This window comes from Malaclemys terrapin, chromosome 15, assembly GCF_027887155.1.
Source record: "Malaclemys terrapin pileata isolate rMalTer1 chromosome 15, rMalTer1.hap1, whole genome shotgun sequence".
Lineage (NCBI taxonomy): Eukaryota > Metazoa > Chordata > Testudines > Emydidae > Malaclemys > Malaclemys terrapin.
This window is the reverse complement of record NC_071519.1, coordinates 18,552,667-18,574,827: the sequence shown is the minus strand read 5'-3', so window position 1 is coordinate 18,574,827 and position 22,161 is coordinate 18,552,667. Positions and strand designations below refer to the sequence as shown.

Here is a 22,161-nt window from a genome sequence, read left to right as displayed (position 1 = left end):
TTCCTGAAAGCAACACAAGATTGCGGGAGTCTCCCTGCGGATGAGGGAGAGTCTGCCTGTGCAGTGTTCACATTGCAAACAGCCCCTTGCTGGAAATAGGACTGTGGGCCACGTGGTGCCGGAACTACATTTCCCATGACCCTCCTGCAGAGGAGTGGAAAGGTCATTTCCTGCAGGGAACGCGGAAAGCAGCGCGCACGTGATCCCCCGCCCTAGCCCTTCGAGTCGGGGCCGGTCTCTGGCCGGGCTGCTGTAGAGGTAGGCGCCGCGTTGCAGGGCTAACTCGCCTGTCGGGGAGGTTGGTTTGCCTGGCACGGGGTCACTTGGCAATGCAGGATTCGCGCTCTCCGATCCCGCCAGGGCGAGAAATAGGGCAGGCTTGAAACCCTCGCTCTCTCCAGTGGGAGAGAGGCCGGTCCAAGGCTGCATGAGACCGGGAACAATCGCTCCTCGGGACGTGTAGTGGTAGCAGTAGTGAGCGAACAGCCTCCAGGTTTAAAGGGAGGGGTGGGGTGCGGCGGGGAGGGTATTCTTAGCGAGCGATCTTCCTTCTTGGCTGGAAAAAGTCAAGGGGTTGGGAGGTCTAGAGGCCTTCTCTTTCACAGTAGGTGGCCGAGGGAATTGATATTTCTGCTGGGGTGGGAAGGGCTCTCTTACCTTTAGTACATTGGATGTGCATGTTTGTGCTGAATCACACACAGCTCTGTGGCACTCTGATCTGTGGTTACTAAGCATTTTACAATGCAGTGTAAGACTCCGAATCCCTGTCTTATAGATGGTGAAACTGAGGCCCAAAGTCATACAGCAAGTCAATGGCAGAGCTAGGCACAGAACCCAGATTTCCTCACTTCCTTGTTCTATCCTGTGAACCATGCGGCACCTCCAGAACACTGGATAGATGCATTTTATACACTGAAATTAATATTCAAGTTCTAACCTCTTCCATCCCAGAGGCTCCTAAAGACCTTTATAGACTGAGACAAATTATTCTGGTACTGGGCTGGCTAAGGACACCATGGCAAATGCTTCTATCTACAGAAAGTGCCTTGGCAACTTAAAGTGGCAGACAGCTGCCTCTTAAAAATACAAGATAAAAGCCTCATGGAGGCACTGCAGTGCCACTCTTGGTGACAAAACTCTGCAGTGTAGACAAGGCCTACGAATGTAAAGGCATAGACAAATGCATGGAATAGTTACTTGCCCTAGACTGGGTTAGGAAAGTTCTCTCTTAAGCTAATCAGAAGTGTTTCTAATTAATCCACAGAACTACAACAGATCCTTTCACGCACTTTATTAAAATAAATGCATCACCCAGAAGCCATAAATAAAACACCATCGATAGCATCACAGCAATTCGTCCACAGGAGCAAGGGCAAAAAATAGAACTAGTGATATTGGTTATTCCCATGAGCATAGAAGATTCCTGGAGGTTGATTATTTTCATTATATCCACTTTGAGCAGCTTCTGATGCAATAGTCTACTCAAGGAGAAGCTCTGCAGGCCTTGCTAATAGGCAGGCAACTGATGTGTTTCAATACAAATATTCAGGAAGCTGGCAGGTAAAGCTGTTTTCTACCACAATCAACCTCCTTTGTCTAGAAGCACAAATGAGATTTTAGAGTCAACTTGACTTATTCAGGATCTCTAGAAGGAACAAAGAGTTAAGAATGATGCAATGTGCCTGTGCAGAGCAGGTAGATCTTTGATTGGCACTAAGGGATGGATAGTCCTGTGGATGGGGGTTGAAGAGACTCTAGATAACTATGAAGGAAAGGAGCTCTTCCTGGGAATGAGGCCACTTGCCAGGTCACAGCGCACCCCCCAGCGCAGGGCAGATCTCTTCTTTTCTGTAGGCACCAGATAGTTGTTGGGGACATAGATGTGTTGAGACCTGGTTGGGAGGTCAGGCTTGTAGAGCATCTGTTCCCGAATGCCCCAGCGCAATTCCTTCCTGTGATCCTCCCCTGGTATCCGGAATGACTCCCAGTCCCGCTTATACTCAAAGTACCGGGCTACCCGGTCAATCTTCCCACGATTACGGCCTTGCTGCTCTAATCTTGGAGGAATGAAGGATTTTGGTTGTCCAGCCATGATCAAGTCTTGTTCGTAAACTGGAGAGCCCTGACCATGGCAATCCCTAGGAAGAAATGGAGGGTCTCCATGAGAGCCACTGCGACGAGGAAGATCCAAGTAAAACTTTCCATGGGAACTGTGGTTCGGCTCGCTTTCCACCTCTGACGCGGTGTCTTCCTGGTGGGGGTGTAGATGGAGCAGTCTCAGTCTCAGGTCTGAGATCTCAGGGTCACTTTCAGCACTGGTTTCTGGTTCACTGGTGACTGATTCATCAGACACATGTACCTCTCCATCAGGCATCCGCCTCAGAACTTTCCTCTTCATCACTGGCTTCCTGGGTCCTCTAGGTCCCTCTGAGAGGGTCTCTGGTTGCATGCTGTGTTCTGCCTGATGGTGCCGCATCAACAGATGAAGAGATGGCCTGATCCCAGAAGTCACAGATGCTTTACTATAGGGGTCATACTGGGTTGGAGCATAGGTTCCTCTCAGGCTATCGCCATCTCCTTGCTCTGCACAAAGTTGGGTAAAGGCCATAGCAGCTGCTGCTGCCATCCGCTCTTTATGGTTCATAGTGGCCCATCTATACCGATCTGGTCCTATCAGTGCCTCCATGATTTCACCTGGGCTCGATTGATTGTCACTTATTCTGCAAGAGTAAATTGTAATTAAGTTCTTAGTACATCTGAACTGACTAAGATACAAAAGATACTTAGCAAAAAACACACACACACACACACACACACACACACGCGGAGTCCTTGTGGCATCTTAGAGACTAACAAGTTTATTTGGGCATAAGCTTTCCCAAATAAATTTGTTAGTCTCTAAGGTGCCACAAGGACTCCGTGGTTGTTGGGTTTTTTTGCTGATACAGATGAACATGGCTACCACTGGAAAGATACTTGGTGAACATTAAAATCAGACTCTAGACCACTTACCAGTGACCATCTGAATGCTAAAAAGGGATTTAAACAAATGAGTAAGAGCTAGTGAAACTGAAAAGAGTAGTCCAATCAGAATCCTTTATGGATACCCAAATTTACCCCTCACTTTGAATGATACTTCCCTACAGATGCTTTTATATGTCAGATGCAAATAGCTACCTATCATGTAGTCATGCCCTAATGTCCCTTTTGAAGCAAATATTAGAATTGTGCCATAAAAGAATTTGCAGTGGTATTCAAACAGCAAAGGGGTAATTGATATGGATTAGTTATCCTAGCACAAGGGACAGTTACTAAGGTAATAGCTAAGGATGAGGCAGAATAAGATTCACTCTTTGGTTTGGTCTGAACTTGGGGGGGGGTAGGGGGGGGAGTATTAGTAACATTTTCTAGTGTGATTCTGCCTTGTGTGAGCAAGGACAGTTGTTTAATAACTATTTTACTAGCTGTGCTGACTCCAAGGGGGCACCCTAGAAATGTTTTACTAGCACAGATAATGAAAAGGCCCACCTCTGGGAGGTCATCTTGATACCAAAGTCTTACCTAAGGCAAAGCTGGAGACTGCAGTTGAATTGCATACTATGAGACTTCAGTCCATAGTAGAAGCCAAGCTGGGGGAACATTTAGGCTGAGATTTTCCAAGTCACCTCGGGGATTTGGATACCTAATTCACATTAATTCTAAGAGCAACTGGGCACCGAATCCATTCGACAGCTTTGAAAACTTGAGCTTTAATAGTGTCAAAAGAAGCTATTTTGAAGGAAAGATGACATTACAACAGATGGTTCCGTAAGACTAACAACAGACATTAACAAGTTGCCTCACATGCTGATTCTAGTAGAGCAGGGGGCTGTTGAAAATGCGGATTGTTGCTTGGCAGCTCTGTACACATCCCCAAAAGACTACATGAAAGCTTGGTATAGATGTGACTGGGCCTACGCAGTAGATCTGATGTTATAACAGTAAATGGAATGAGGGATGAGATTAGAAGCGTTGAACGGATTAATTACACTGAATAAGGAAAAGTTGTCACAGCTAAGCCCAGCCGGCCATATGCTAGGTCAGAACATGGGAAATGTAGGACACTGAGAAATGTTAGAAAGCCAAAGCCAGTATGTGAAGTAAATTCTCAGATGGGTAAATGCCAGAGGCAGATTTATACTAAATCTAACAGGAAGTAAAGAGACACTCAGATTTGCTTATCTCCTTATTGTCTTCTTCTGCAGACACTGAGGAGCTACCAACGCCTCCCAACTGGGATAATTCACAGGAATTCTCAGTATGGCAGAAATGGGTGTGGAAAAAGATAAAGGAGAGGGACTACTGAAGAGGGTGCAGGAACTGGAGGAAGAAGTGAAGAGACTGCAAGAGAAACTCTTGGAGGGCAAGGAGGGCACAGACATAAAAAGCAACCCTTCAGCACTGGGGAAAACTAAGAAACGCCAGCAGCGGCCATTTGATTTTAGTGCCTATGGCCGGAGACATGTGGCACTGAAGATTGCCTACCTGGGCTGGGGTTACCAGGGCTTTGCCAGCCAGGAGAACACCAGCAACACCATTGAAGAAAAACTGTTTGAGGCACTAAGCAAGACCCGGCTGGTAGACAATAGGCAGACTTCCAATTATCATCGCTGTGGACGGACAGACAAGGGGGTCAGTGCATTTGGACAGGTCGGTACCTGAGGCTGCAAGTTCTCCCCGCTCTTGCAGATATGAAAGATTTTGCCTTAATTGTGCTGTGAAATCTAGGTGGAGGGTGTACAGTCCTTTAGGATAATTCAACAGGCTTTATGACAAAGCTCGTGTCAAGCACAGGGGATAAAATCACTGGACCAATCTAAAAAGATACTGATTTTTCACTCTGATCTGAAAATGAACATGGTAAGGAGCCAAGTATCAGAGGGGTAGCCGTGTTAGTCTGAATCTGTAAAAAGCAACAGAGGGTCCTGTGGCACCTTTGAGACTAACAGAAGTATTGGGAGTATAAACTTTCGTGGGTAAGAACCTCACTTCTTCAGATGCAAGACTGAAGAAGTGAGGTTCTTACCCACAAAAGCTTATGCTCCCAATACTTCTGTTAGTCTTAAAGGTGCCACAGGACCCTCTGTTGCTTTTTACATGGTAAGGAGCATTCCTAGTATGTAAAAGGACACTGCAGAGAGAGCCCATAGTTAACTTTGTGCTCAGCAATGCATTTAGTCAACAATTCACAATGGACATGAATGATGGAAGACACTTCAGGCTTGTCTACATGGAGAAGACATTGTGAAATAAGTGAGGGTGTGTGACTTTAAAGTGCAGTGCTCTTCTGTACTAACTCCCTGCATGGGCACTCACTCAGCACAAAGGCACTCGTATTGTGGAGTAAGTATCCACACAAGAAGCCCATGTAGACAAGCCATTAGTGTGCAACTTAGAACAATGCTAAGCAAAATTACAACTGCACCAAGTGTCCCAAACAGTCATTAACACATGTTGACCTGGTTAAATTCTTATTCCTTTAAAAAACAAAAAACCCTCGTGAAACAAATCAGAATGGTCTCCAGTTGACTTGGGTCTTGTCTACATATTGCCTTTGTACTGGTTAACTACTATGGTTAGGAGTGTGGGGTTTTTAACTAACTAGTAAACTCAGCATAACCCCTAGTGTGGAGGCAGTTTTACCAGTATAGCTATTCCTCTAGAGAAGGCGAGTAAGCACCTTTAAACCATTACATGAACGCTGGGAGGACTGTACCACTTTAACAATATTGGTATAGTTAACAGTACAACTGTGTTTAGACAAGGCTTTAGACTGTACACTTCAGTCAGAACATAACAGGATACGGTCATGTCAATGGGTTAAACGCCCACTTCTGTCAGTGGGTTGAACCCAAACCTTCTTGATAAGGGCCAAAAGCAGTTTTTGTTTGCATATAGACTAGCCACAGTCTACCAATAAGTTGATCTGATGCCAGTGCCTAGTGGACAATTGTCTGTATAAAACACCACAAATTGGCACCCTTGTTGAGGTTAAGGAGTGAGTTAGCCATGGAACTGAGCTCAGTTGCCATCAGAGTATGTTTCCTCCAAGTCAAGGTTGAAAGTATTCCAAGATACCTATATAGTCCATGGATTACTAGGACTTTGAGGGCTGTTAGTCGATCACCAAATAGATAACAGTGCAGGAAACTGTTAGCTCACTCCAACCACCTCCAGCAGCTGCAACTACACACTTCAATAGGGACTACTCCTAGGTCTAGCTATTAAAGCAAACCAGAAGATCAGTGTCTCTTCCAGAGGTCTTGAATTTGTTTACTTTAAAACGGAGTGTAATTGGAAGCTTGCTTTGCCTATTTTGAGGGAGTCAGAGTGTAATCCCCTTTTTCCAATCCTACAGGTGATTTCCCTGGACCTTCGCTCAAACCTTTCAGAGGGAAAGAAAGTGAATGGTCATGAGGGTGGCTTGGAAGACAAAACCAGTAGTCCTGCCAACGAAATCCGCTACACCCATATCCTAAATCGGGTGCTCCCTCCTGACATACGCGTGTTGGCCTGGGCCCCTGTAGAGCCCAGCTTCAGTGCTAGATTCAGCTGCCTCAAGAGGACCTATCGCTATTTTTTCCCTCGTGCAGATTTAGATGTGGCCCTCATGAATGCTGCAGCCCAAAAATATGTGGGGACCCATGACTTCCGGAACTTGTGCAAGATGGATGTAGCCAATGGCGTGACAAACTTCCAAAGGACTATTCTCACAGCACAGGTGCAGCTGGTGGATAGAAGAGGGGAAACTGGGCTACAGGACCCTTTCCAACTGTACCAGTTTGAAGTCACAGGCCAGGCATTCCTCTATCATCAAGTCCGTTGCATGATGGCAATCCTCTTGCTAATTGGACAGAGTATGGAGAATCCAGAGATTATTGATGAGCTATTGGATGTAGAGAAGAACCCTCGAAAACCACAGTACAGGCAAGAATTACCAAGACAAATCCTCAGAATTTTACCTTAAAGAATTTACGCAGCTTAGTCCCTGTTTCTGAATCTAGTGCCGTAAGTGCCCCTGCCACGCTTCCTATCAACATCCAAGCAGCCTGTCACTATCAACCCTAGAGTGATATGGAAGACAATAATTCCAGTGGCAGCCTGCTACTTAACATACCCTCTTAATCTCCAAAACATGCCCTTGAGAAACTACTTTTCCTGTTGCCTCAGTGTTTAAACTTTGGCTCTTCAGGCAAGGAACATGACATGCTTGATGGGTCTTATTCCTTAGGATCTAGTAAAAATGTAAGCATTACTCATAAGTTCAAGGAGCTGCTGACTTGACAGCTCTTATACAAGATAGTGAGCTAGTCATCATCTTTCCCACTGAAATCAGTGCCATCACATTGGATCTGCAGTCTTGTGTTCTAGGTTTTTCCCAAGTCACTGCATCATTTTGTTTTAACTTCCTGCTGACTGTGCACGGTTAGGTAATGTCTCCTCCTTTCCTCTCTGCAGCATGGCAGTGGAATTTCCTCTGGTTCTGTATGACTGCGAGTTTGAAAACATCCAGTGGATCTACGACCAAGAAGTTCAGGAGTTTAATGTTACTCATCTACAGCAACTCTGGGCCAATCATGCAGTCAAAACTCACATGTTATATAACATGTTACAGGGGCTAGACTCTGCTGTCATACCCACAGGGCCAGGTAGGAAAATTGTTCTGAGAGTATGCCTAACAAATCAAAGTCATGTAGGGATAAAGGCTAATTCCTGAAATGAGTAGCCTGGGTTGTTTGAGATATTCTAGCATCTGACTTTTTTGTATGTTACAGGCCCAGAGAAGGACAGAATGGTCCTCTGGAGAGAGGTGAAGCCCCCAGTCCACAACCAGGTCAGCAGTTTCATCGAGGGGGTGAAGGCCCGCACTTACAAACCTTTGCTGGCTCGTCCCAAGTGCGAAGGTTTGGAGTCCCGGATCAATCACTTTGTGCGCAGGGGACGTATTGAGCTGCCACACTGCAGGGAGAAAGAGACTGGAGCAGACAAAGAGGAGCACCTAGAAACAAAGAGAGGCCACAATGACAGTGCAGAAAAAGATAGTGAGGTTCCGGGACAAGCTGCCAAGCGGGTCTGTGTGGACACAGTCCAAGAGCTCTAAACGAGACCTTGCCACCTGATCACAGAAGCAGGACCATCTTTCAGTGATGGGGTGGAAGTGGTCCCCTAGGATTTTAGGAAAGGAAGCATTTGGGGGTGGGAGGAAGGGCACAGAGGAGAGGAATCCTTTTAAAGCTGCAATTCTGCACCTACTTTTTTAAAATATTAATTTCCAGGGCACTGTCCAAAGAACTATTGTACAATGATATAGTGCAGAGGTTCTCAAACAGGTCCATGAAACATGCTGGGCATATGGTACTTGTTTTACCTCCTTTTTACCAGCTGCTAAAATGCATTAAAAGTAGCGAATATTACTTTTCCATGCAAGCAATTGCTGTATTTGCCACAGGAATATCATGTGATTAAATGGAAGAGGTGGTGCCCCATGTAATTGAGGACAAGTGGTTGAGACAGTATAAGTGTGATCCAGACTAGGAAAGTGAAAACCCCTACTCTAAGGGGCCACCATTATTTCCTTTCATCCCTCAATTTCTTCAGCCCTTTCATGCTGCACTTTCTGCTTAAGCACTTTGCACATGGAAGAGTTGCAGAGAGAACCAGTTAGTACCCTGGCCAGGGTCCGTTTTCAGCCAGCTCCCTGGGTAAAGTGCTGTCTCAGCAACTGCTGCCAGGCTCCTGTTTGCCACCCAGAGTGCATTCTGGTGGGTAGTACCCAAAAGTAGGAAGTATGGCAAGTGCTTTGGAGCAGTGGTTCTCAAACTTGGGCCATCGCTTGTTCGGGGAAAGCCCCTGGCAGGCTGGGCCTGTTTGTTTACCTGCCGCATCCGCAGGTTCAGCTGATTGCGGCTCCTGCTGGCTGCGGTTCACCGCTCCTGGCCAAGGGGGGCTGCAGGAAGCACTGCAGGACAAGGGATGTGCTGGCTGCCCTTCCAACAGCCCCCATTGGTCGGGAGCGGCGAACCGCGGCCAGTGGGAGGCACGATCGGCTGAACCTGCAGATGTGGCAGGTAAACAGACCAGCTCGGCCTGCCAGGGGCTTTCCCTGAGCAAGTGGCAGCCCAAGTTTGAGAACCACTGCTTTGGAGGAACCCAGGAATGTTGTAGGTTCCTTCCCCTTCATTCCTGCAGGCTTTATTTAATTGAGAAAGGTGAGATACTTAGAGGCTACAGCTCTGTGGAAGTGTAAACGCTTTGGGTAACAGTGCTATTCATGGAGACTACCTCCAGGCACTTAAGTGTCAGCATGAAACTAGGGAGCAAGGAAGTTTGAAAGAAAGTTCACTAAAAGAATCATGTCAGAAATAATCAGCTTTTTCTAGAAACATAGGATACAATTTCAGATGAAACACTTGTCCCAATTACAAATATTGGGTGGGATGGACAGCAGGAGAGGCAGAGAAGGCTGGATAAATTATTTTGGAAAGGAAGAGCCCGTACTGCAGGAGAAGAATTGAAAGGCAATAGTAGAATAGTCATGTCAGGATGCGGCAATGTCTTAATTTCTGAATCAGATCATTAAACACTTTTCAGTTTTAAACTAGAGATTGACTAATTTAGCATTCAGATGAATTTTACTAGTTGTTTCAAATGCTTTATTTTTTCCCCTATGAAGGAAACCAGCACCTTCATGACACTGTAATTAAACTACAATTTTAGAAGAGATGCACTGGAAGGAAATTGATGCGACTCAACAGAAAGTTCTGCCCACAATCCCAAAGGAGTGAGCCACACTGATAACTAGTGAAAAGTATAATACCTGGTATTGGGGAAAGGTACCTACCACAGGTCCTCAACCCTGTCTTTAAAGGAATTTAGGCACCAATCCTCTAAGCAGTCTTGCAACTGCTTCCCTTCTTACACACTCATAGAAACGAACATTGACATCACTAGGACTATGTTCATTTGAACTATGGCTTCTTCCTCAACTAGCTCCATCCTGCCCTAGGAATACCAGCATCCTAGTATACAGAGAGACTTGATTTCTCTGTATTGGACTTCTTGTCCACGTGTGAAGCAGCCCTACCCAGGAATGTGAATATGCCTTAAAACTCCTCCAGCACTATGTTGGTTTGTTGAAAAGCTACGTTTCATAACTCCTATAATTATAGGGCAACAGCCTGCTAGATTCAATCACAGCATTTGATACCGTTTTAAGGAGTGAAATGTCAGGTATACAGGAAAGTATAATTAAATATTTGAAAGTTTGAGGATGCAGCAGTGGTTGAGTCTGAAACTACATGTTCAGCAACATAAGTCTGTCAAGGAGAACAGTGCATTTTTTACCCAAAAGCCACCTTTTCAGATGTCAGAGGGGTAGCTGTGTTAGTCTGAATCTGTAAAAAGCAACAGAGGGTCCTGTGGCACCTTTAAGACTGTTGCTTTTCAGATGGTTTACTTCAGTACTCTCAATGCATAAAGTGAGCTATAAAAGACAAAACAGCTTATGCACTCCAAACTTGTGCTGGACATTTTTTTGCCATAAATAGATGGGTGGAAGAAGCCACACATTTGGCTCCATCCACACCTTTCTAAAAACTTGCCCTGGATTTACGGGGACAAGTGGCTCTAACGCGGTAAAGCTTCTAACTTCCGGAGCTAGTTTAATTACCATAAGTAGCAAAGACCTTTGTTTTAGGTTTCAGAAGAAGGTAGTAGGACAGTCAGCACCCTGCTGGAGCTATATGATTCAGAATCATCTCCGGCCCAATCTACACTACGATGTCAGCGGTGCCAGGGGAGTTAGAACATCTCTTGCCATGGTCCAGACTGGTGCTATACCTGAGATAGTGCAGCGAAACAGAGGCTCAGTCTCACATATATTAGAAGACCATCTTACATGTTACCCTCATAGGGGACGAGGTTCTACCCCTTTCCCTGCTGTAAAGGATTGGGCAATGCAGATAAGAGCGGAGCCTCTAGCTAGCCCAGAATCACCAGCACTACCCCGGATCCACGCAGGGGGGCCCTTCTGAGGAAAGGCCTGGGGGGTTACAGAGCTAGGGGGCGGGGGAGAGCGGTTGTACAGTGCCCAGTACAATGACACGCCTCGGTGAGCCTAAGCGCCCAGTGTTCTCCAGTCCATCACCGGGCCCGAGGCCCTGAGCGAGGACCTGGGTTTGGCACTTCGGGACAAGGCGGACCTGAGGCCGTGTTCAGTGCGGGCCACCCCGAGCACCATCGCCCAGGGCCAGCCGAGGAACAGCGCCCCCCCCCCGCTCGCCCCACGAGCCGCGCTCTAGCAGCCGGGGCAGAGCTGAGGTGGAATCAGGGCCGATAAGGTCCAGCCCCGCCTCGCGCAGGGCCCTGCCCGGTGACCGTAGGCGAGTCGCCGTCTCGCCAGAGCCTCACCGTCCCGGGCCCTGCAGAGCGGGCGGGGCTGACAGCCGGGCGGGCCCCTCCTCCCCCCGTACCTGTCCCGTGCCCGAGAAACTCCGGTCCCGTCCTCACGCAACGACCGTTACCGGCTCCTGCCCACTCCCAACGGCCGTCTCCGCCGCCGTTTAAATCGCGGGGTGGGACTTCCCCCGAGGCCGCAAAATCCACCGTTCTTATTGGACCGTCCTCTGTTAAAGTCCGCCCGCCGCCGCCGCATGCTTCGCTTTCATTGGGCCTCAAAATTCCACCCCCGGCTTTTCTCCTCCCATTGGGTGCCGTGCTGGCGGCCCCGCCTCCTCCACACTCCCTCGTAATCTCATTGGGGGCTATCGCTATCACTTCGCCCTGTCGCTACTGATTGGGTGAGGTCTCTGTAACCCCACCCGTCGACCTATCCCATTGGGCCTTCTCCCTAAAGGCTTACGCCATACCCTCCTGATTCGGCGCCTTATCCGCGCGCTAGATGCGCGGGGAGGCGGGGCATTTGGAGGCCCCTCCCCCTTCTGACAACTCCGGAAAGATGGCGGTGTTGGGGAGCGTCGGGCTGCGTCTCTGGGGCCCTGCGCCCGCCCTGAGTCAGAGCCTCCGCGCTTTCTCCACCACCCCCGGGGCAGCCGCCGCGGCGAGCGCGGAGCAGCTGGCGGAGAAGCTGAGGGCCCAAAAGCGTGAGGAACAGAAACCGGAGGCGAGTGTTCCCGGCATGCGCTGCGGTGTGCTGGGGACTACAGCCCCCGGCATGCGCTGCGGTGTGCTGGGGACTACAGCCCCCGGCATGCGCTGCGGTGTGCTGGGGACTACAGCCCCCGGCATGCACTGCGGAGCCTTAGCGTGCTAGTCTCTGACTACAACTCCCGGCCGGCTGTGCAGCTGTCGCGGACTACAGCTCCCGGCGGGCTCCGCGAGGCTCTTGGCCTGCCCACTGGGCGAGTTGTGCCGTTAGTCCATAGCGATCCCCTGGTGCCGTTCGGGGCCCGGGACCCCGCTGTGACTCAGCGGGGGGGGAGTGCAGGGGAGCTGCGGCGCTAAGGCAGCTAGTCCCGACCTGTCCGGGCTGCGCTGCGCTGCGCCCCGGAAGCCGGATCCTAGGCGGCTCCGCACGCTGCCCCTGCCCTGAACACTGACTCCGGCCAATGGCGGGGGGGGCAGTGACTGCGGGGGGGGCAGCGCGTGCACGGAGCCTCTCCTGCACTCCAAACACCTTATCCCCGGGGCCAGCACCCCCAGCCGGAGCCCCTACCCCCTCCTGCACCCCAACTCCCCGCCCCAGCCCGGAGCCCCCTCCCACCCCCTCCATAGGTGCTGCAACTAGGGATGTGGGAGGTGCTGCAGCACCCCCTGGCTTGAAGCGGTTTTCATTCTATACAGGGTTTGACCGTTTTGATTAATGGTCTCAGCACCCCTAGTATAAAAATTGTTCTAGCACCCCTGCCTGAACCCCTCATTTCTGGCCCCACCCCGGAGCCTGCACCCCCAGTTAGAGCCCTCACCCCATCCTGCACCCCAACCCCCTGCCCCAGCCCAGTGAAAGTGAGTGAGGGTGGGGGAGAGCGAGCCACCGAGGGAGGGGGAATGTAGTGGGTGGGGGTGGGGTGTTGGGGCAGGGGGGGGCCTTGGGGAAGGGGTGGGGCTAGGGTGTTTGGTTTTGTGCAACTTAGAAAGTTGGCAACTCTACCCTCGAGGGGTTAATAGTTCTGTAGCACGCTGTGCTGGAGGCTTTCAGAATGTGCTCAAGCTAGTCCTATAAAGATGTGTGGTTGTAACTCCTACCGGAGCCAGTGGGAATTGTGGGTATTCAGCGCCTCTCAGTCAGGGTTGCCAGGTGTCTGGTTTTCAACTGAAACACTTGGTTGAAAAAGGACCCTGACTGCTCCGGTCAGGTCGCTTAAAAGTCCAGTTGGCTGCAATGGGGCTAAGGCAGGCTCCCAGCCTGACTCCACGTGGCTCCCAGTAAGCAGCGGCGGTTCCTAGGCACAGGGGTGACCAGCGGGGCTCCATTTGCTGCCCCTGCCCTCAGGTGCCTCCCTGAGCACTGGCTCCGTAGCTCCCATTGGCTCGGAAGCTACAACAGGTACAAATCCGGGGCACCGCAACCAATGGGGGCTGCGGAGCCGGCGCTCGGGGTGGCGCTTGCCGATAGGGGCAGCATGCACAGCCCCCGGCTGCTTTTCTGCCTAGGAGCTGGACATGCTGCGGCTTCCATCCCTGGGAAATGCCCGGGCAGTGCTGGTGTGGCTACTAAGGGGCCACCTGAGGTCAGGTCCCCCTAGGCTCCCATGAACCACACCAACCAGAGCCTGCACCCCAAACCCCCTCCTGCACCCAAACTCCTTTCCGGAACCTGCACCTCAACCCCTTTGGCCCCAAACCCCTCATGCCCGGCCCCACCCTAAAGTCTGCACCCCTAGCCTGTACCCCCTCCCACAGTCCTGCCCCAGCCCAGAGCTAGTAAAGACAGAACAGGGATATAAAGGGAGAGTAACAACAAAACGGAAGGGGAGGGAAACCCCATATTGGCAGAGGATAAGCTTGCCAGCAGGGCACTACATTTTAAGAAAGTATTTATTGTACGTTTAGCCGTGTTTTTTTTTTTTTTTTTTTTTTAAATGTGATTTAGTAGTTTGGAAATTATGAGAGCCAACATGTGAGCAGCCGGTGCTCCAAGCACCAACAGCTTGCAAACCTTTGTGTTAAAAGAAAATGCTTCTTAATTATTATTTGTATTTAACATGCAAGCATAATGCTGCCATCTTGAATCTGGTGCAATGTGACACAAGAAATGCCAGTTCCCTTTGAGTGCACAGGGAACTGGAGAGCTTCAAAAGCTGTTTTCCTTGCCTGCACGCTCAGGGCTTGTCCACATGCAGTGGGGCTTCTCCCGTTGACGTAGTTAATCCACCTTAATCCACCTTTGTGAGAGACGGTAGCTCTGTTGACAAAAGAAGCTCTCCCATCGCCAGGGCACTGTCTGCACCTGGGCTAGGTTGGTTTAACTACATCGCTCAAGGAGTGTGGATTTTTCACACCCTGAGCAACATAATTATACGGATGTAAGCTTGTAGTGTTGACCTGGCTTCAGTCAGACAGGATTGTGTAGTCTAGACAGTAAAGGTGTGGGGTTACAGGATGTTAATTGACATGTTCTAACTAAAACATTCTAAAACTCTAGTGTAGACAAGGCAGTGTAGACTTTAAGGTGCACTAAATGGGTCAAGTTAAAGCCTAGGGGTTAGCCTAGCTTTGTATGAGTTAAAGTTTACACTCCCTGTCTGCATTGGACACCTAGAATGTGTTAGGGAACGCTTTCTAACAAAGCACCTTTAGATCCTGGTTCGGACAAAGCCCCAATGTGAACTTGGCTCTCATTCTGAGGGATTTGTTCTCACAGCTCAGAAAGCCTTGCGTGGCTCAGAGGCCAGCATGGGGTCCATCTGACCCTTCGCATTACCTAACGTATTCGAATTAATCAGTGCCCTTCTTCAGAAGCAGCGAGTACCATTTTTACAGTCCTTTGTCTGCTCATACCTTTACTTTGAAATCTTGGTCTTACTTCCTTGGATGCTGTCAGCCGGAGTCAAATGTCAGCCTGACATCAGAGCTCTAGGCCTGCATCCAGTGGGTGATGAAACCTACATAAAGTGGCGAGGCACTGAGAGCGCACTGGAGTTGAAACATTTGGGGATAAATCTTGCCCAGCCGGGTGAGATTCCAGTGGGATGGCTGCTGTGATAGGACCATTGGGCAGTGTCTGCGGCCCTGTCACTGTAGTAACTGTGCCTCTCACAGTTTTGAAATTCCTCAAAACAACATTGTGAAGGGAGGAGATGCCGTGGCAGAGACATTCCGTGAACTGCCCAGTGTCTCACAGGAAGTTTGCAGCAGAGTCAGGAATTGCACGCTGGTCTCCTAAATCCCCGTTACTTAACCTGAGACCATCCTTGCTCCACTTATAGCATTTTCTTTCTTCACAGGAGCCTAAAAACCCAGTATTGAGGCGGGTCCGAGAACTGTCCCAGCTCAGCAAGCAGCTGCAGCGGGTTCACCCCAACGTGCTGGCCAAGGCACTGAAGCGTAGGATCCTCTACCAGAATGAGGAGATTGTGGTGATTGACAAACCCTACGGCCTCCCTGTGCACGGTGAGAGAGGGCCAAGGGAGGCCGCTCTGTACTGGGCAGTGCGTAGGCTAATGCTAGGAGTGTGTGTCAGCCAATTCTAGTTACTGGGAGAGCAGCTTCACCAACCCCTGAAGGTGCCGTCTCTTGGTGTCTGGGCTCATGTTATATTAAACAATTTCAGCTCTAAAGGCATCTAAATGCCACTCGGATCTCTGCCGCCACACCAACACGCTCATCGCTATATAGATCTGAATTGAGCCTGGGTCATTCTGTGCTCATGAATGGAGACCTGAAGTGGAGCTGTACCCCAGACAGCCTCCTGCGGGAGCTGCATAGGGGGATGGGGTAAAGTGAGCCCGGTATTCTGTCTCTAACTTCCCTGATTAGCCTGGGGATTTTCTTCCTACATCTGGTCCCAAGGAGAGAGCAGCATGTATCTTCTTAGGGTCACATCTCAGTTTGAGGAAAGGAGAATGTTTCACCCACAATGCTGATTGTTAGACAGTTCAGCCTCTCCCAGCAGACTGTGCCATGGGGAATGATGCAGGAGACCTGGCATTAGAGAGCGCTTGGCTGCTCCAGCCTCTCCTAGCAGGAGGTGCGCTTATATGGGCAATATAGCAAATGGAAAAGTGGAAGTTTGTTGTTTTGTTGTGGTAGTGCCTGAAGGACCCTAATCAGGACCATGGTACGAGGTTCCGTACCCACAGATAGGCACAATCCCTGCCCCGAAGAACTTACTGTCTAATTTGGAATGTGCTTGTGAAACTCTTCTGCTGGTGGGTAGAGGAGCCAGTCAGTGAGTGAACTTGCCTGGCATTGCTCTGCTACAAGTGGGCACCTGGAGTAAATCCAGGGTTCCTCTGGGAACTCTGAGTGCCTGGCCCCAAGGGTTAAAGTTCTGAAGGTTCCCAGTGATGCCTGGCAGAGTGAGAACTGGGGGCATCTGCCAGGGAATATGTGCAGGCTCACAAGTGTCTGTGGCGACTGAGTCTCCAAAAAAACATTTTGGAATATGAAGCTCTTTCCATGGGGCCCTGATAGAGCCTGTCCTTGCTGGCTCTGCACTCAGGGGAAACAGCTTCTGAAGGGAGTTTTCTTGTCACTAATCTGGTTCTTTGGTCTTGTTTCTCTTCCAATCACCCAGGTGGCCCTGGGATCCAGAATTGCATCACCGATGTGCTGCCAATTTTGGCCAAGATGCTGGATGGCATGAAAGCTGAACCCCTGCACCTGTGTCACCGGCTGGACAAGGAGACGACGGGCGTGATGGTGCTAGCATGGGACAAGGACACAGCACATCGGATCCAGTGCCTCTTCAAAACGCGACAGGTGGAGAAGAAATACTGGTACGAGAGGTTTGCTGGGAGCAGGAGCACAGGCTCTTATGTGGTTTGGAGCTAGGTGTAGAGGGGCATCTGTCCTCTTAAAGGTGAACTGGAGACAACATGGGGGTGGAATTCATGCCAGTGGTGGTTCTGCAGCGCAGTGCATTTGTCCACTGAGAGCAAGCTGGATGCTTGCCAGCTCCTTCATGTACGCCACAAACAGCCCTCACAGCGCAGCTCACTACCCCCTTGGGCTGTGTTTGAACCTGGGACCTAGAGGGGAAAAGGCCCCCTGTTAATCACATGCTTATGTGCTCTCACCTGGGAGTGATAGAAGTGCCATCTGCTCTGGATTGGTTGTGCCATGCTTGGGAATCGGATGATGAGCAATTGGTTGTTAGGCCCGATAGCCTAATGCTGCTTGCTGTGCTCCAGCCCGGAGAGTGACCTTCCATCTCCTGCTCCCCAGGACTAGGTGGGTCTTGTCTCCTCTCCCCTCCTGTGCACAGTAAGGAGAAGGGTTGAGTAAGATGCCCTTCCCACTCGATACAGTCTGGGGCTCAGAGCCTGGGAAAAGGCAATGGGGGGACTCCTCAGGGCTCCGCATCTGGTGCTCAGACCTCCATGTGTAATTGCTGGCACCCCCAAGCCTTGTTAGCTCTTTCTGGGGACTTGGAGCTAGCTGCACTTCACAGCTTTTTGGCAGGGCTGATCATGTTTGTCACATTGAAGAGCCTCCCATTGCAGGGGTAAAACCTCTGCAATATTGCTAATGGAATAAAGGAGACTGACCTCTCCCTGCCCTGTAGAGAGCTGACTGCAGTGTGCAGAGAGCTGGGGTGGGGCCCTGTTGATCTGTGTGTTCTCTTCCCAGGACAATCAGCGTGGGGCTCCCAGTCCCCTCGGAGGGGCTGGTGGATATTCCCATTGTGGAGAAGCAAGTGCAGAGCCACCAGTCGCACTATAAGGTGAGTGAGCTGCCTCCCAGCCGGGCCCCGGTACTGCCAGCCAGGGCTTAGCACTGTGACTCTCTAGCCAGGCCGTCCGCACTGTTACCCTGCCCTCACCGCGCTCAAGGTGTATTTCTTGTGACCCTCTCTTCCTTGTGCGGGCTTCCCTGTGCTTCAGATGACGCTGGCACCGAACTACCGCGTGTCTCCCGAGAATGGGAAGATGGTGAAAGTGCGCCGGAACCGAGATGCCCACAGTGCTGTGACCCGGTACCGCGTTCTGGCTAGCTCTCCCTCTTGTTCCCTCCTGGAGCTCCAGCCAATCACAGGTAAGGCTCGTTTGGACCCCAGTTTGTTAGGATATGCTAGCGACCAGAGCCCCTGATGTGCTTCCTGTGCTGCCTCTGTAGGGGTCCTTTAGTGACAGCAGGTGCCCGAGCCTGATGGGAAATGGTTCAGGCTGAGCCTGTGGGTCTCTGGGAGTTCAGGACTTTGCATTCGAGTCTGGCTTTTGGATAAGATTGCAGTTCAGCCAATCAGGAGCATTCCTAGTCCGGTGGGAACCAAGTAGTTTGCTTCAGCAGTCAGTCGGAGTGCTTGTTTGCATCCAGGCCTCTCTGGCTGCTGGGGCTAACGACAGGCTGCAATCTCCAGTCCATGCCCACTCTTCCTTCGGCAGTCAGTCTGGGCAAGCAGCAGGCACCTGCTCAGGCAGATGGCACCAGGCTGTGTTCTAACTCCTGGTTCTTCTCTCTCCGATTGCATGTTCAGGAGTGAAGCACCAGCTCCGGGTCCACCTGGCCTATGGATTGGGGTGTCCAATCCTCGGGGACCACAAATACGCACATTGGAACAAGTTGGCACCCCAGGTAAGAGGTGATATGGCAAGGGAAGGGAGTGGGAGCTGCTGGCCCTCAGAAGGGGAACAGTGGCAGAGTTATGGGGCCTGTGTCCCCACTGCACCCCACGCCCTGGGGAAGGCTCCACTTCCTGGTGTGAGGCCTGTTGCTAACTTTTCCCTGGGAGCACTTCCTTCCACATCCAGGAAGGAAGTTTGGTGGGATCTTCAGCACCCATTTTGGGCAGGTGAGGCCTGTTCTTCTCAGAGCCTCAGACCCAGAAGAGAATCCAGGAACCAGGCCCCAAGACTGCCAGCTGGAAACTCTGAAGGTGTCCTCATGGCATGTGCTGGGGCTTCTCCCTGCCCCTGAGATAATGGGTTCCCCTCCCACAACAAGCCAGATCCTGGGGCATCTCCCTGGGGGGGAGCATCACCTCCACCACCACAAAGATCCCAAGCACCTCTCCCCAGGGATGAGGTGGGGAAATGTGCAGTAGGCAAGTCCCATCATCTCTAGGGGAGGAGGGGATGGTCGCCTTTGCAACATCCAGCTCCTAGGGCATCTCTCTCTTCGGGAGCTTGGGGGTGTCACCATGAAGATCCCAAAACATCTCTTCCCAGGGCAAGAAGAGGTGGAGGGGATGTTATGCTGCAGGTGGGTCCAGTGGCCTCTCTGCACCAGCCAGATCCTGCAGCACCTCACCTTAGGTGAGATGGGAGGGAGCGATCTTCCCCCTAAAGCAGATCCCAGGTCCTGTTTCCTCTCAGATAGTGTTTGGTCAGTGTCTGGTTCTTAAGCCCAGTGCTCTTTGACTGAATCAGGGGTAACCCCAAAGGTGCCTGTGATGCTCCCTCCCCCAGGCAGGTACCTGGTACACTGTGATGGTGTCTGGCAGCGTCTGGCTGAGGGTGTTTCTAATGCTCCTGCAGCTTGCTGTAGTCTCAGAAGCCTTGTTCTCTTGGACGTCCCTGGCAGTAGGGGCTGCCTTGTGTTTGCAGGTGGTGTGCTGGTTTTGGGCACCGGCTCTCACCCATCTCACGCGCGTGCGCGCGCTCTCTCTCTCTCTCTCTCTCCTTGGAGCAGAAGCTTCCCGAGAACGCTCTGATGAGACTGGGGTTGGAACAGGCCAAAGTGCGTCACCTCCCCCTCCACCTGCACGCCCACCAGCTCACCTTGCCCACGGGGACCAGCGGGGACAAGCAGCTGCACCTGGTCTGCAGGCCACCCCACTTCTTCACAAATGCTTTAAAGCGGCTGAAGCTGGAGATTCCAGAGTCGCTAGAGAAGTGAGAGGAGAGCGGAGCTGTCTGTCTCCGCAGCCGCCATTGCTCCGATGACGTCTGACTCTATGCGGTGCTGTCTACCTCACAGGGGAATGGGATGATGAGTTCGGTGGTCTCAGCCGCTCCAGGAAAACCTCAGCCATTGGGGACAAAGTCTGTCCATTGACCTGCTTGACTGATCTTGGGCCGTTCAGCTGCGTGAGGGAGGTTCTGACTCAGATCCAAGGTCTGGTTCTGTGCAGAACCAGGACTGGATTCAGTGAAGAGCCAGCCGGTTCAGCCCGCTGAGGTTTGGCAGGGGCAGAGCAGGGCCTTGCCTGGAATCCAAACCCAAACCGTGAACGTCTCTAAACAATAAATGGTCTGATCTCCTTCTATGCGGTAACACTCTGCTAGGAGTTGTGTAATCTGGGAGAAAGCCATGGGGCTTCCCCCCCACTGAGATGTCAGCTGCCACCAGCAAGAGGCACCAGAATGACCCATTTTGCTGTGCACTGTGCTGCAAAGCCCTGCTCGGGGGGTGACTGACTGTTGGGCTCAGCTTCCCCACTAAGGCCCTGGGCTGGAGGTATTGACAGGCTGGGTGTGTGACCCAGGGAGGTGAGGGAAGTGTCAGGCTGGAATCCTGCCTCACAAACGAGGTGGGTTTCCCCAAGCTCAGTGTGTGTTGAAGGGATCCTGCAGGGCCAGGGGTGCACTCGGTGACCCTGGTGTTCGAGGGGTGGGGAAGGGGGCAACTGTGCCCTCCCTCCGTGGCCCCGGCTGGAGATGCACACTGCTGGGGTCGGGGAAGTCTCCAGATTTTGGAGCTAATCTCTGATTTCATGAGAGGCGGAGTCACAAGTCTCGCAGCCTCTCCTTTAATTCCATCGGGGGCTGCATTCTGGTGCTAGCCCCGTTCACACTGTACTGCTGGCAACATGGCCAGGGGGCATGGAGTGGGGCAGCACAGCCCTTCCCTGCGGGCAGGAGCTCTGTGAATTGCTCAGTCTGAGCTGCTGTTCTGGTGGGAATGTGTATTAAGACAGCTGGCCATGGGGCAGGTCCCTGGGATCCGAGCTCTTCACCGCCACAGGCGTTTGTAACATTCATTTGTAAACCACACAGTGTAAATACAGCAGTGGCTTTGCCTTGGCCAAGAGACTGTACAGAATGCAGTTTTGTGCTGGAGCCTTCCCTCCCTCCTGCCCAGAGCACCCCTGGCAACGTAACTTGCCTTCCTGCTGGGATTCCCTCCGCACTGCAGCTTGCCTCCAGTCCTGTAGAAGCAGGTTTTCCCTAGCGGCCCGGCAGGAACGCTGGGTGCTGTGCTGTGAGATCCAGTTCTTCGATCGCACAACAGCAGGTTCAGTCTGAGGCAAACTGTCAAATGCTAGATCAACATGAAACCCCCTCAGCTGAGCTCAGCAAGGGGCAGGGGATGGTGATTCTTGCCAGCCAGCCCTGTCGTCTGTGTGTCACAACACTTCTAGTGCTTGCTCTCCGTAGAAAGGGGTTAACACTCCTGTGGCGTGTGTTATACAGCCAGACTATGATCTCTGACTTAGAATCAGTTAATCCTCCCCTCCAGCCCAGAGCCCCGACCCTGGCTACAGCACAGGCCCTGGCCCATTGTATGACAGAGACAGTTGAGCCCATGTAAAGTGACCATTGCCAGGTCTGAGATGTCAATGTGCAGGCCAGATGGGAGCGTTAGCTCATGCTGGCCTACAGCTTTCCTCTGTAGAGGTGTTTGAGTAGGGGCATGGCTTCCTCACCAGAGGGCTCTTATATCTACAGTTTATCCTGCCCCCAGCCCCCCCCCACACACTCCTTTGATCCAGTGGGGCACAGGTTTGCTGACCGTGAGGACATGGGGCAAAGCCCCAGGTCCTTGTTGAGGGATGGTTGGGAGGGGAGAGGTTAAGTGGTGGTATACTAGGGTTTGAAGGGTGGGGAGCGGTTGTGTTAAATACTGGATTGTCCATGTGGCTGGAATCTTAAGGGGATCTCCAGGTGCGTCCCATTTGGCTCACGGCTGGAGGGAGAGCACCTTTCTCTCTCCCCCCGCCCTCCCCCCCCGGCTCCATTCTTGCACTTGTCCATGGCCGTAGAGTGAGACACGCTGATGTGCAGTAAGTAAATCAAAGTCGGGTCTAAACTTCTGTCCAGAGGGGCTTTAGCATGATCC

The 22,161-nt window shown here is 51.3% G+C and overlaps 3 protein-coding genes across 5 annotated transcripts; 2 read left to right on the top strand and 1 right to left on the bottom strand.

The window, feature by feature from the left end:
- The first annotated feature begins 182 nt into the window (after window positions 1-182).
- On the top strand, window positions 183-9,642 carry PUS3 (pseudouridine synthase 3). The gene is made up of 5 exons (XM_054005673.1): window positions 183-258; window positions 4,245-4,689; window positions 6,398-6,966; window positions 7,498-7,688; window positions 7,815-9,642. Exons 2-5 carry the CDS (start codon window positions 4,300-4,302, stop codon window positions 8,138-8,140), a joined length of 1,476 nt encoding a protein of 491 aa, XP_053861648.1. The 5' UTR covers window positions 183-258; window positions 4,245-4,299; the 3' UTR covers window positions 8,141-9,642.
- Window positions 1,277-11,604, bottom strand: HYLS1 (HYLS1 centriolar and ciliogenesis associated). 3 transcript variants are annotated; one of them, XM_054005675.1, is made up of 3 exons: window positions 11,511-11,604; window positions 10,709-10,878; window positions 1,277-2,720 (listed from the first exon to the last, which is right to left on the bottom strand). In XM_054005675.1, the coding sequence occupies exon 3, from the start codon at window positions 2,684-2,686 to the stop codon at window positions 1,763-1,765; it is 924 nt and encodes a 307-aa protein (XP_053861650.1). In that variant the 5' UTR covers window positions 2,687-2,720; window positions 10,709-10,878; window positions 11,511-11,604; the 3' UTR covers window positions 1,277-1,762. The 3 variants fall into 3 exon arrangements, with proteins under 3 accessions (XP_053861650.1, XP_053861649.1, XP_053861651.1); XM_054005674.1 differs by lacking the exon at window positions 10,709-10,878 and adding an exon at window positions 7,917-8,038; XM_054005676.1 differs by lacking the exon at window positions 10,709-10,878.
- A 359-nt stretch (window positions 11,605-11,963) lies between these two features.
- On the top strand, window positions 11,964-20,366 carry RPUSD4 (RNA pseudouridine synthase D4). The gene is made up of 7 exons (XM_054005714.1): window positions 11,964-12,160; window positions 15,444-15,609; window positions 16,736-16,937; window positions 17,791-17,884; window positions 18,045-18,195; window positions 18,638-18,735; window positions 19,792-20,366. The coding sequence occupies exons 1-7, from the start codon at window positions 11,996-11,998 to the stop codon at window positions 19,996-19,998; spliced, it is 1,083 nt and encodes a 360-aa protein (XP_053861689.1). The 5' UTR covers window positions 11,964-11,995; the 3' UTR covers window positions 19,999-20,366.
- The last annotated feature ends 1,795 nt before the right edge of the window (window positions 20,367-22,161 follow it).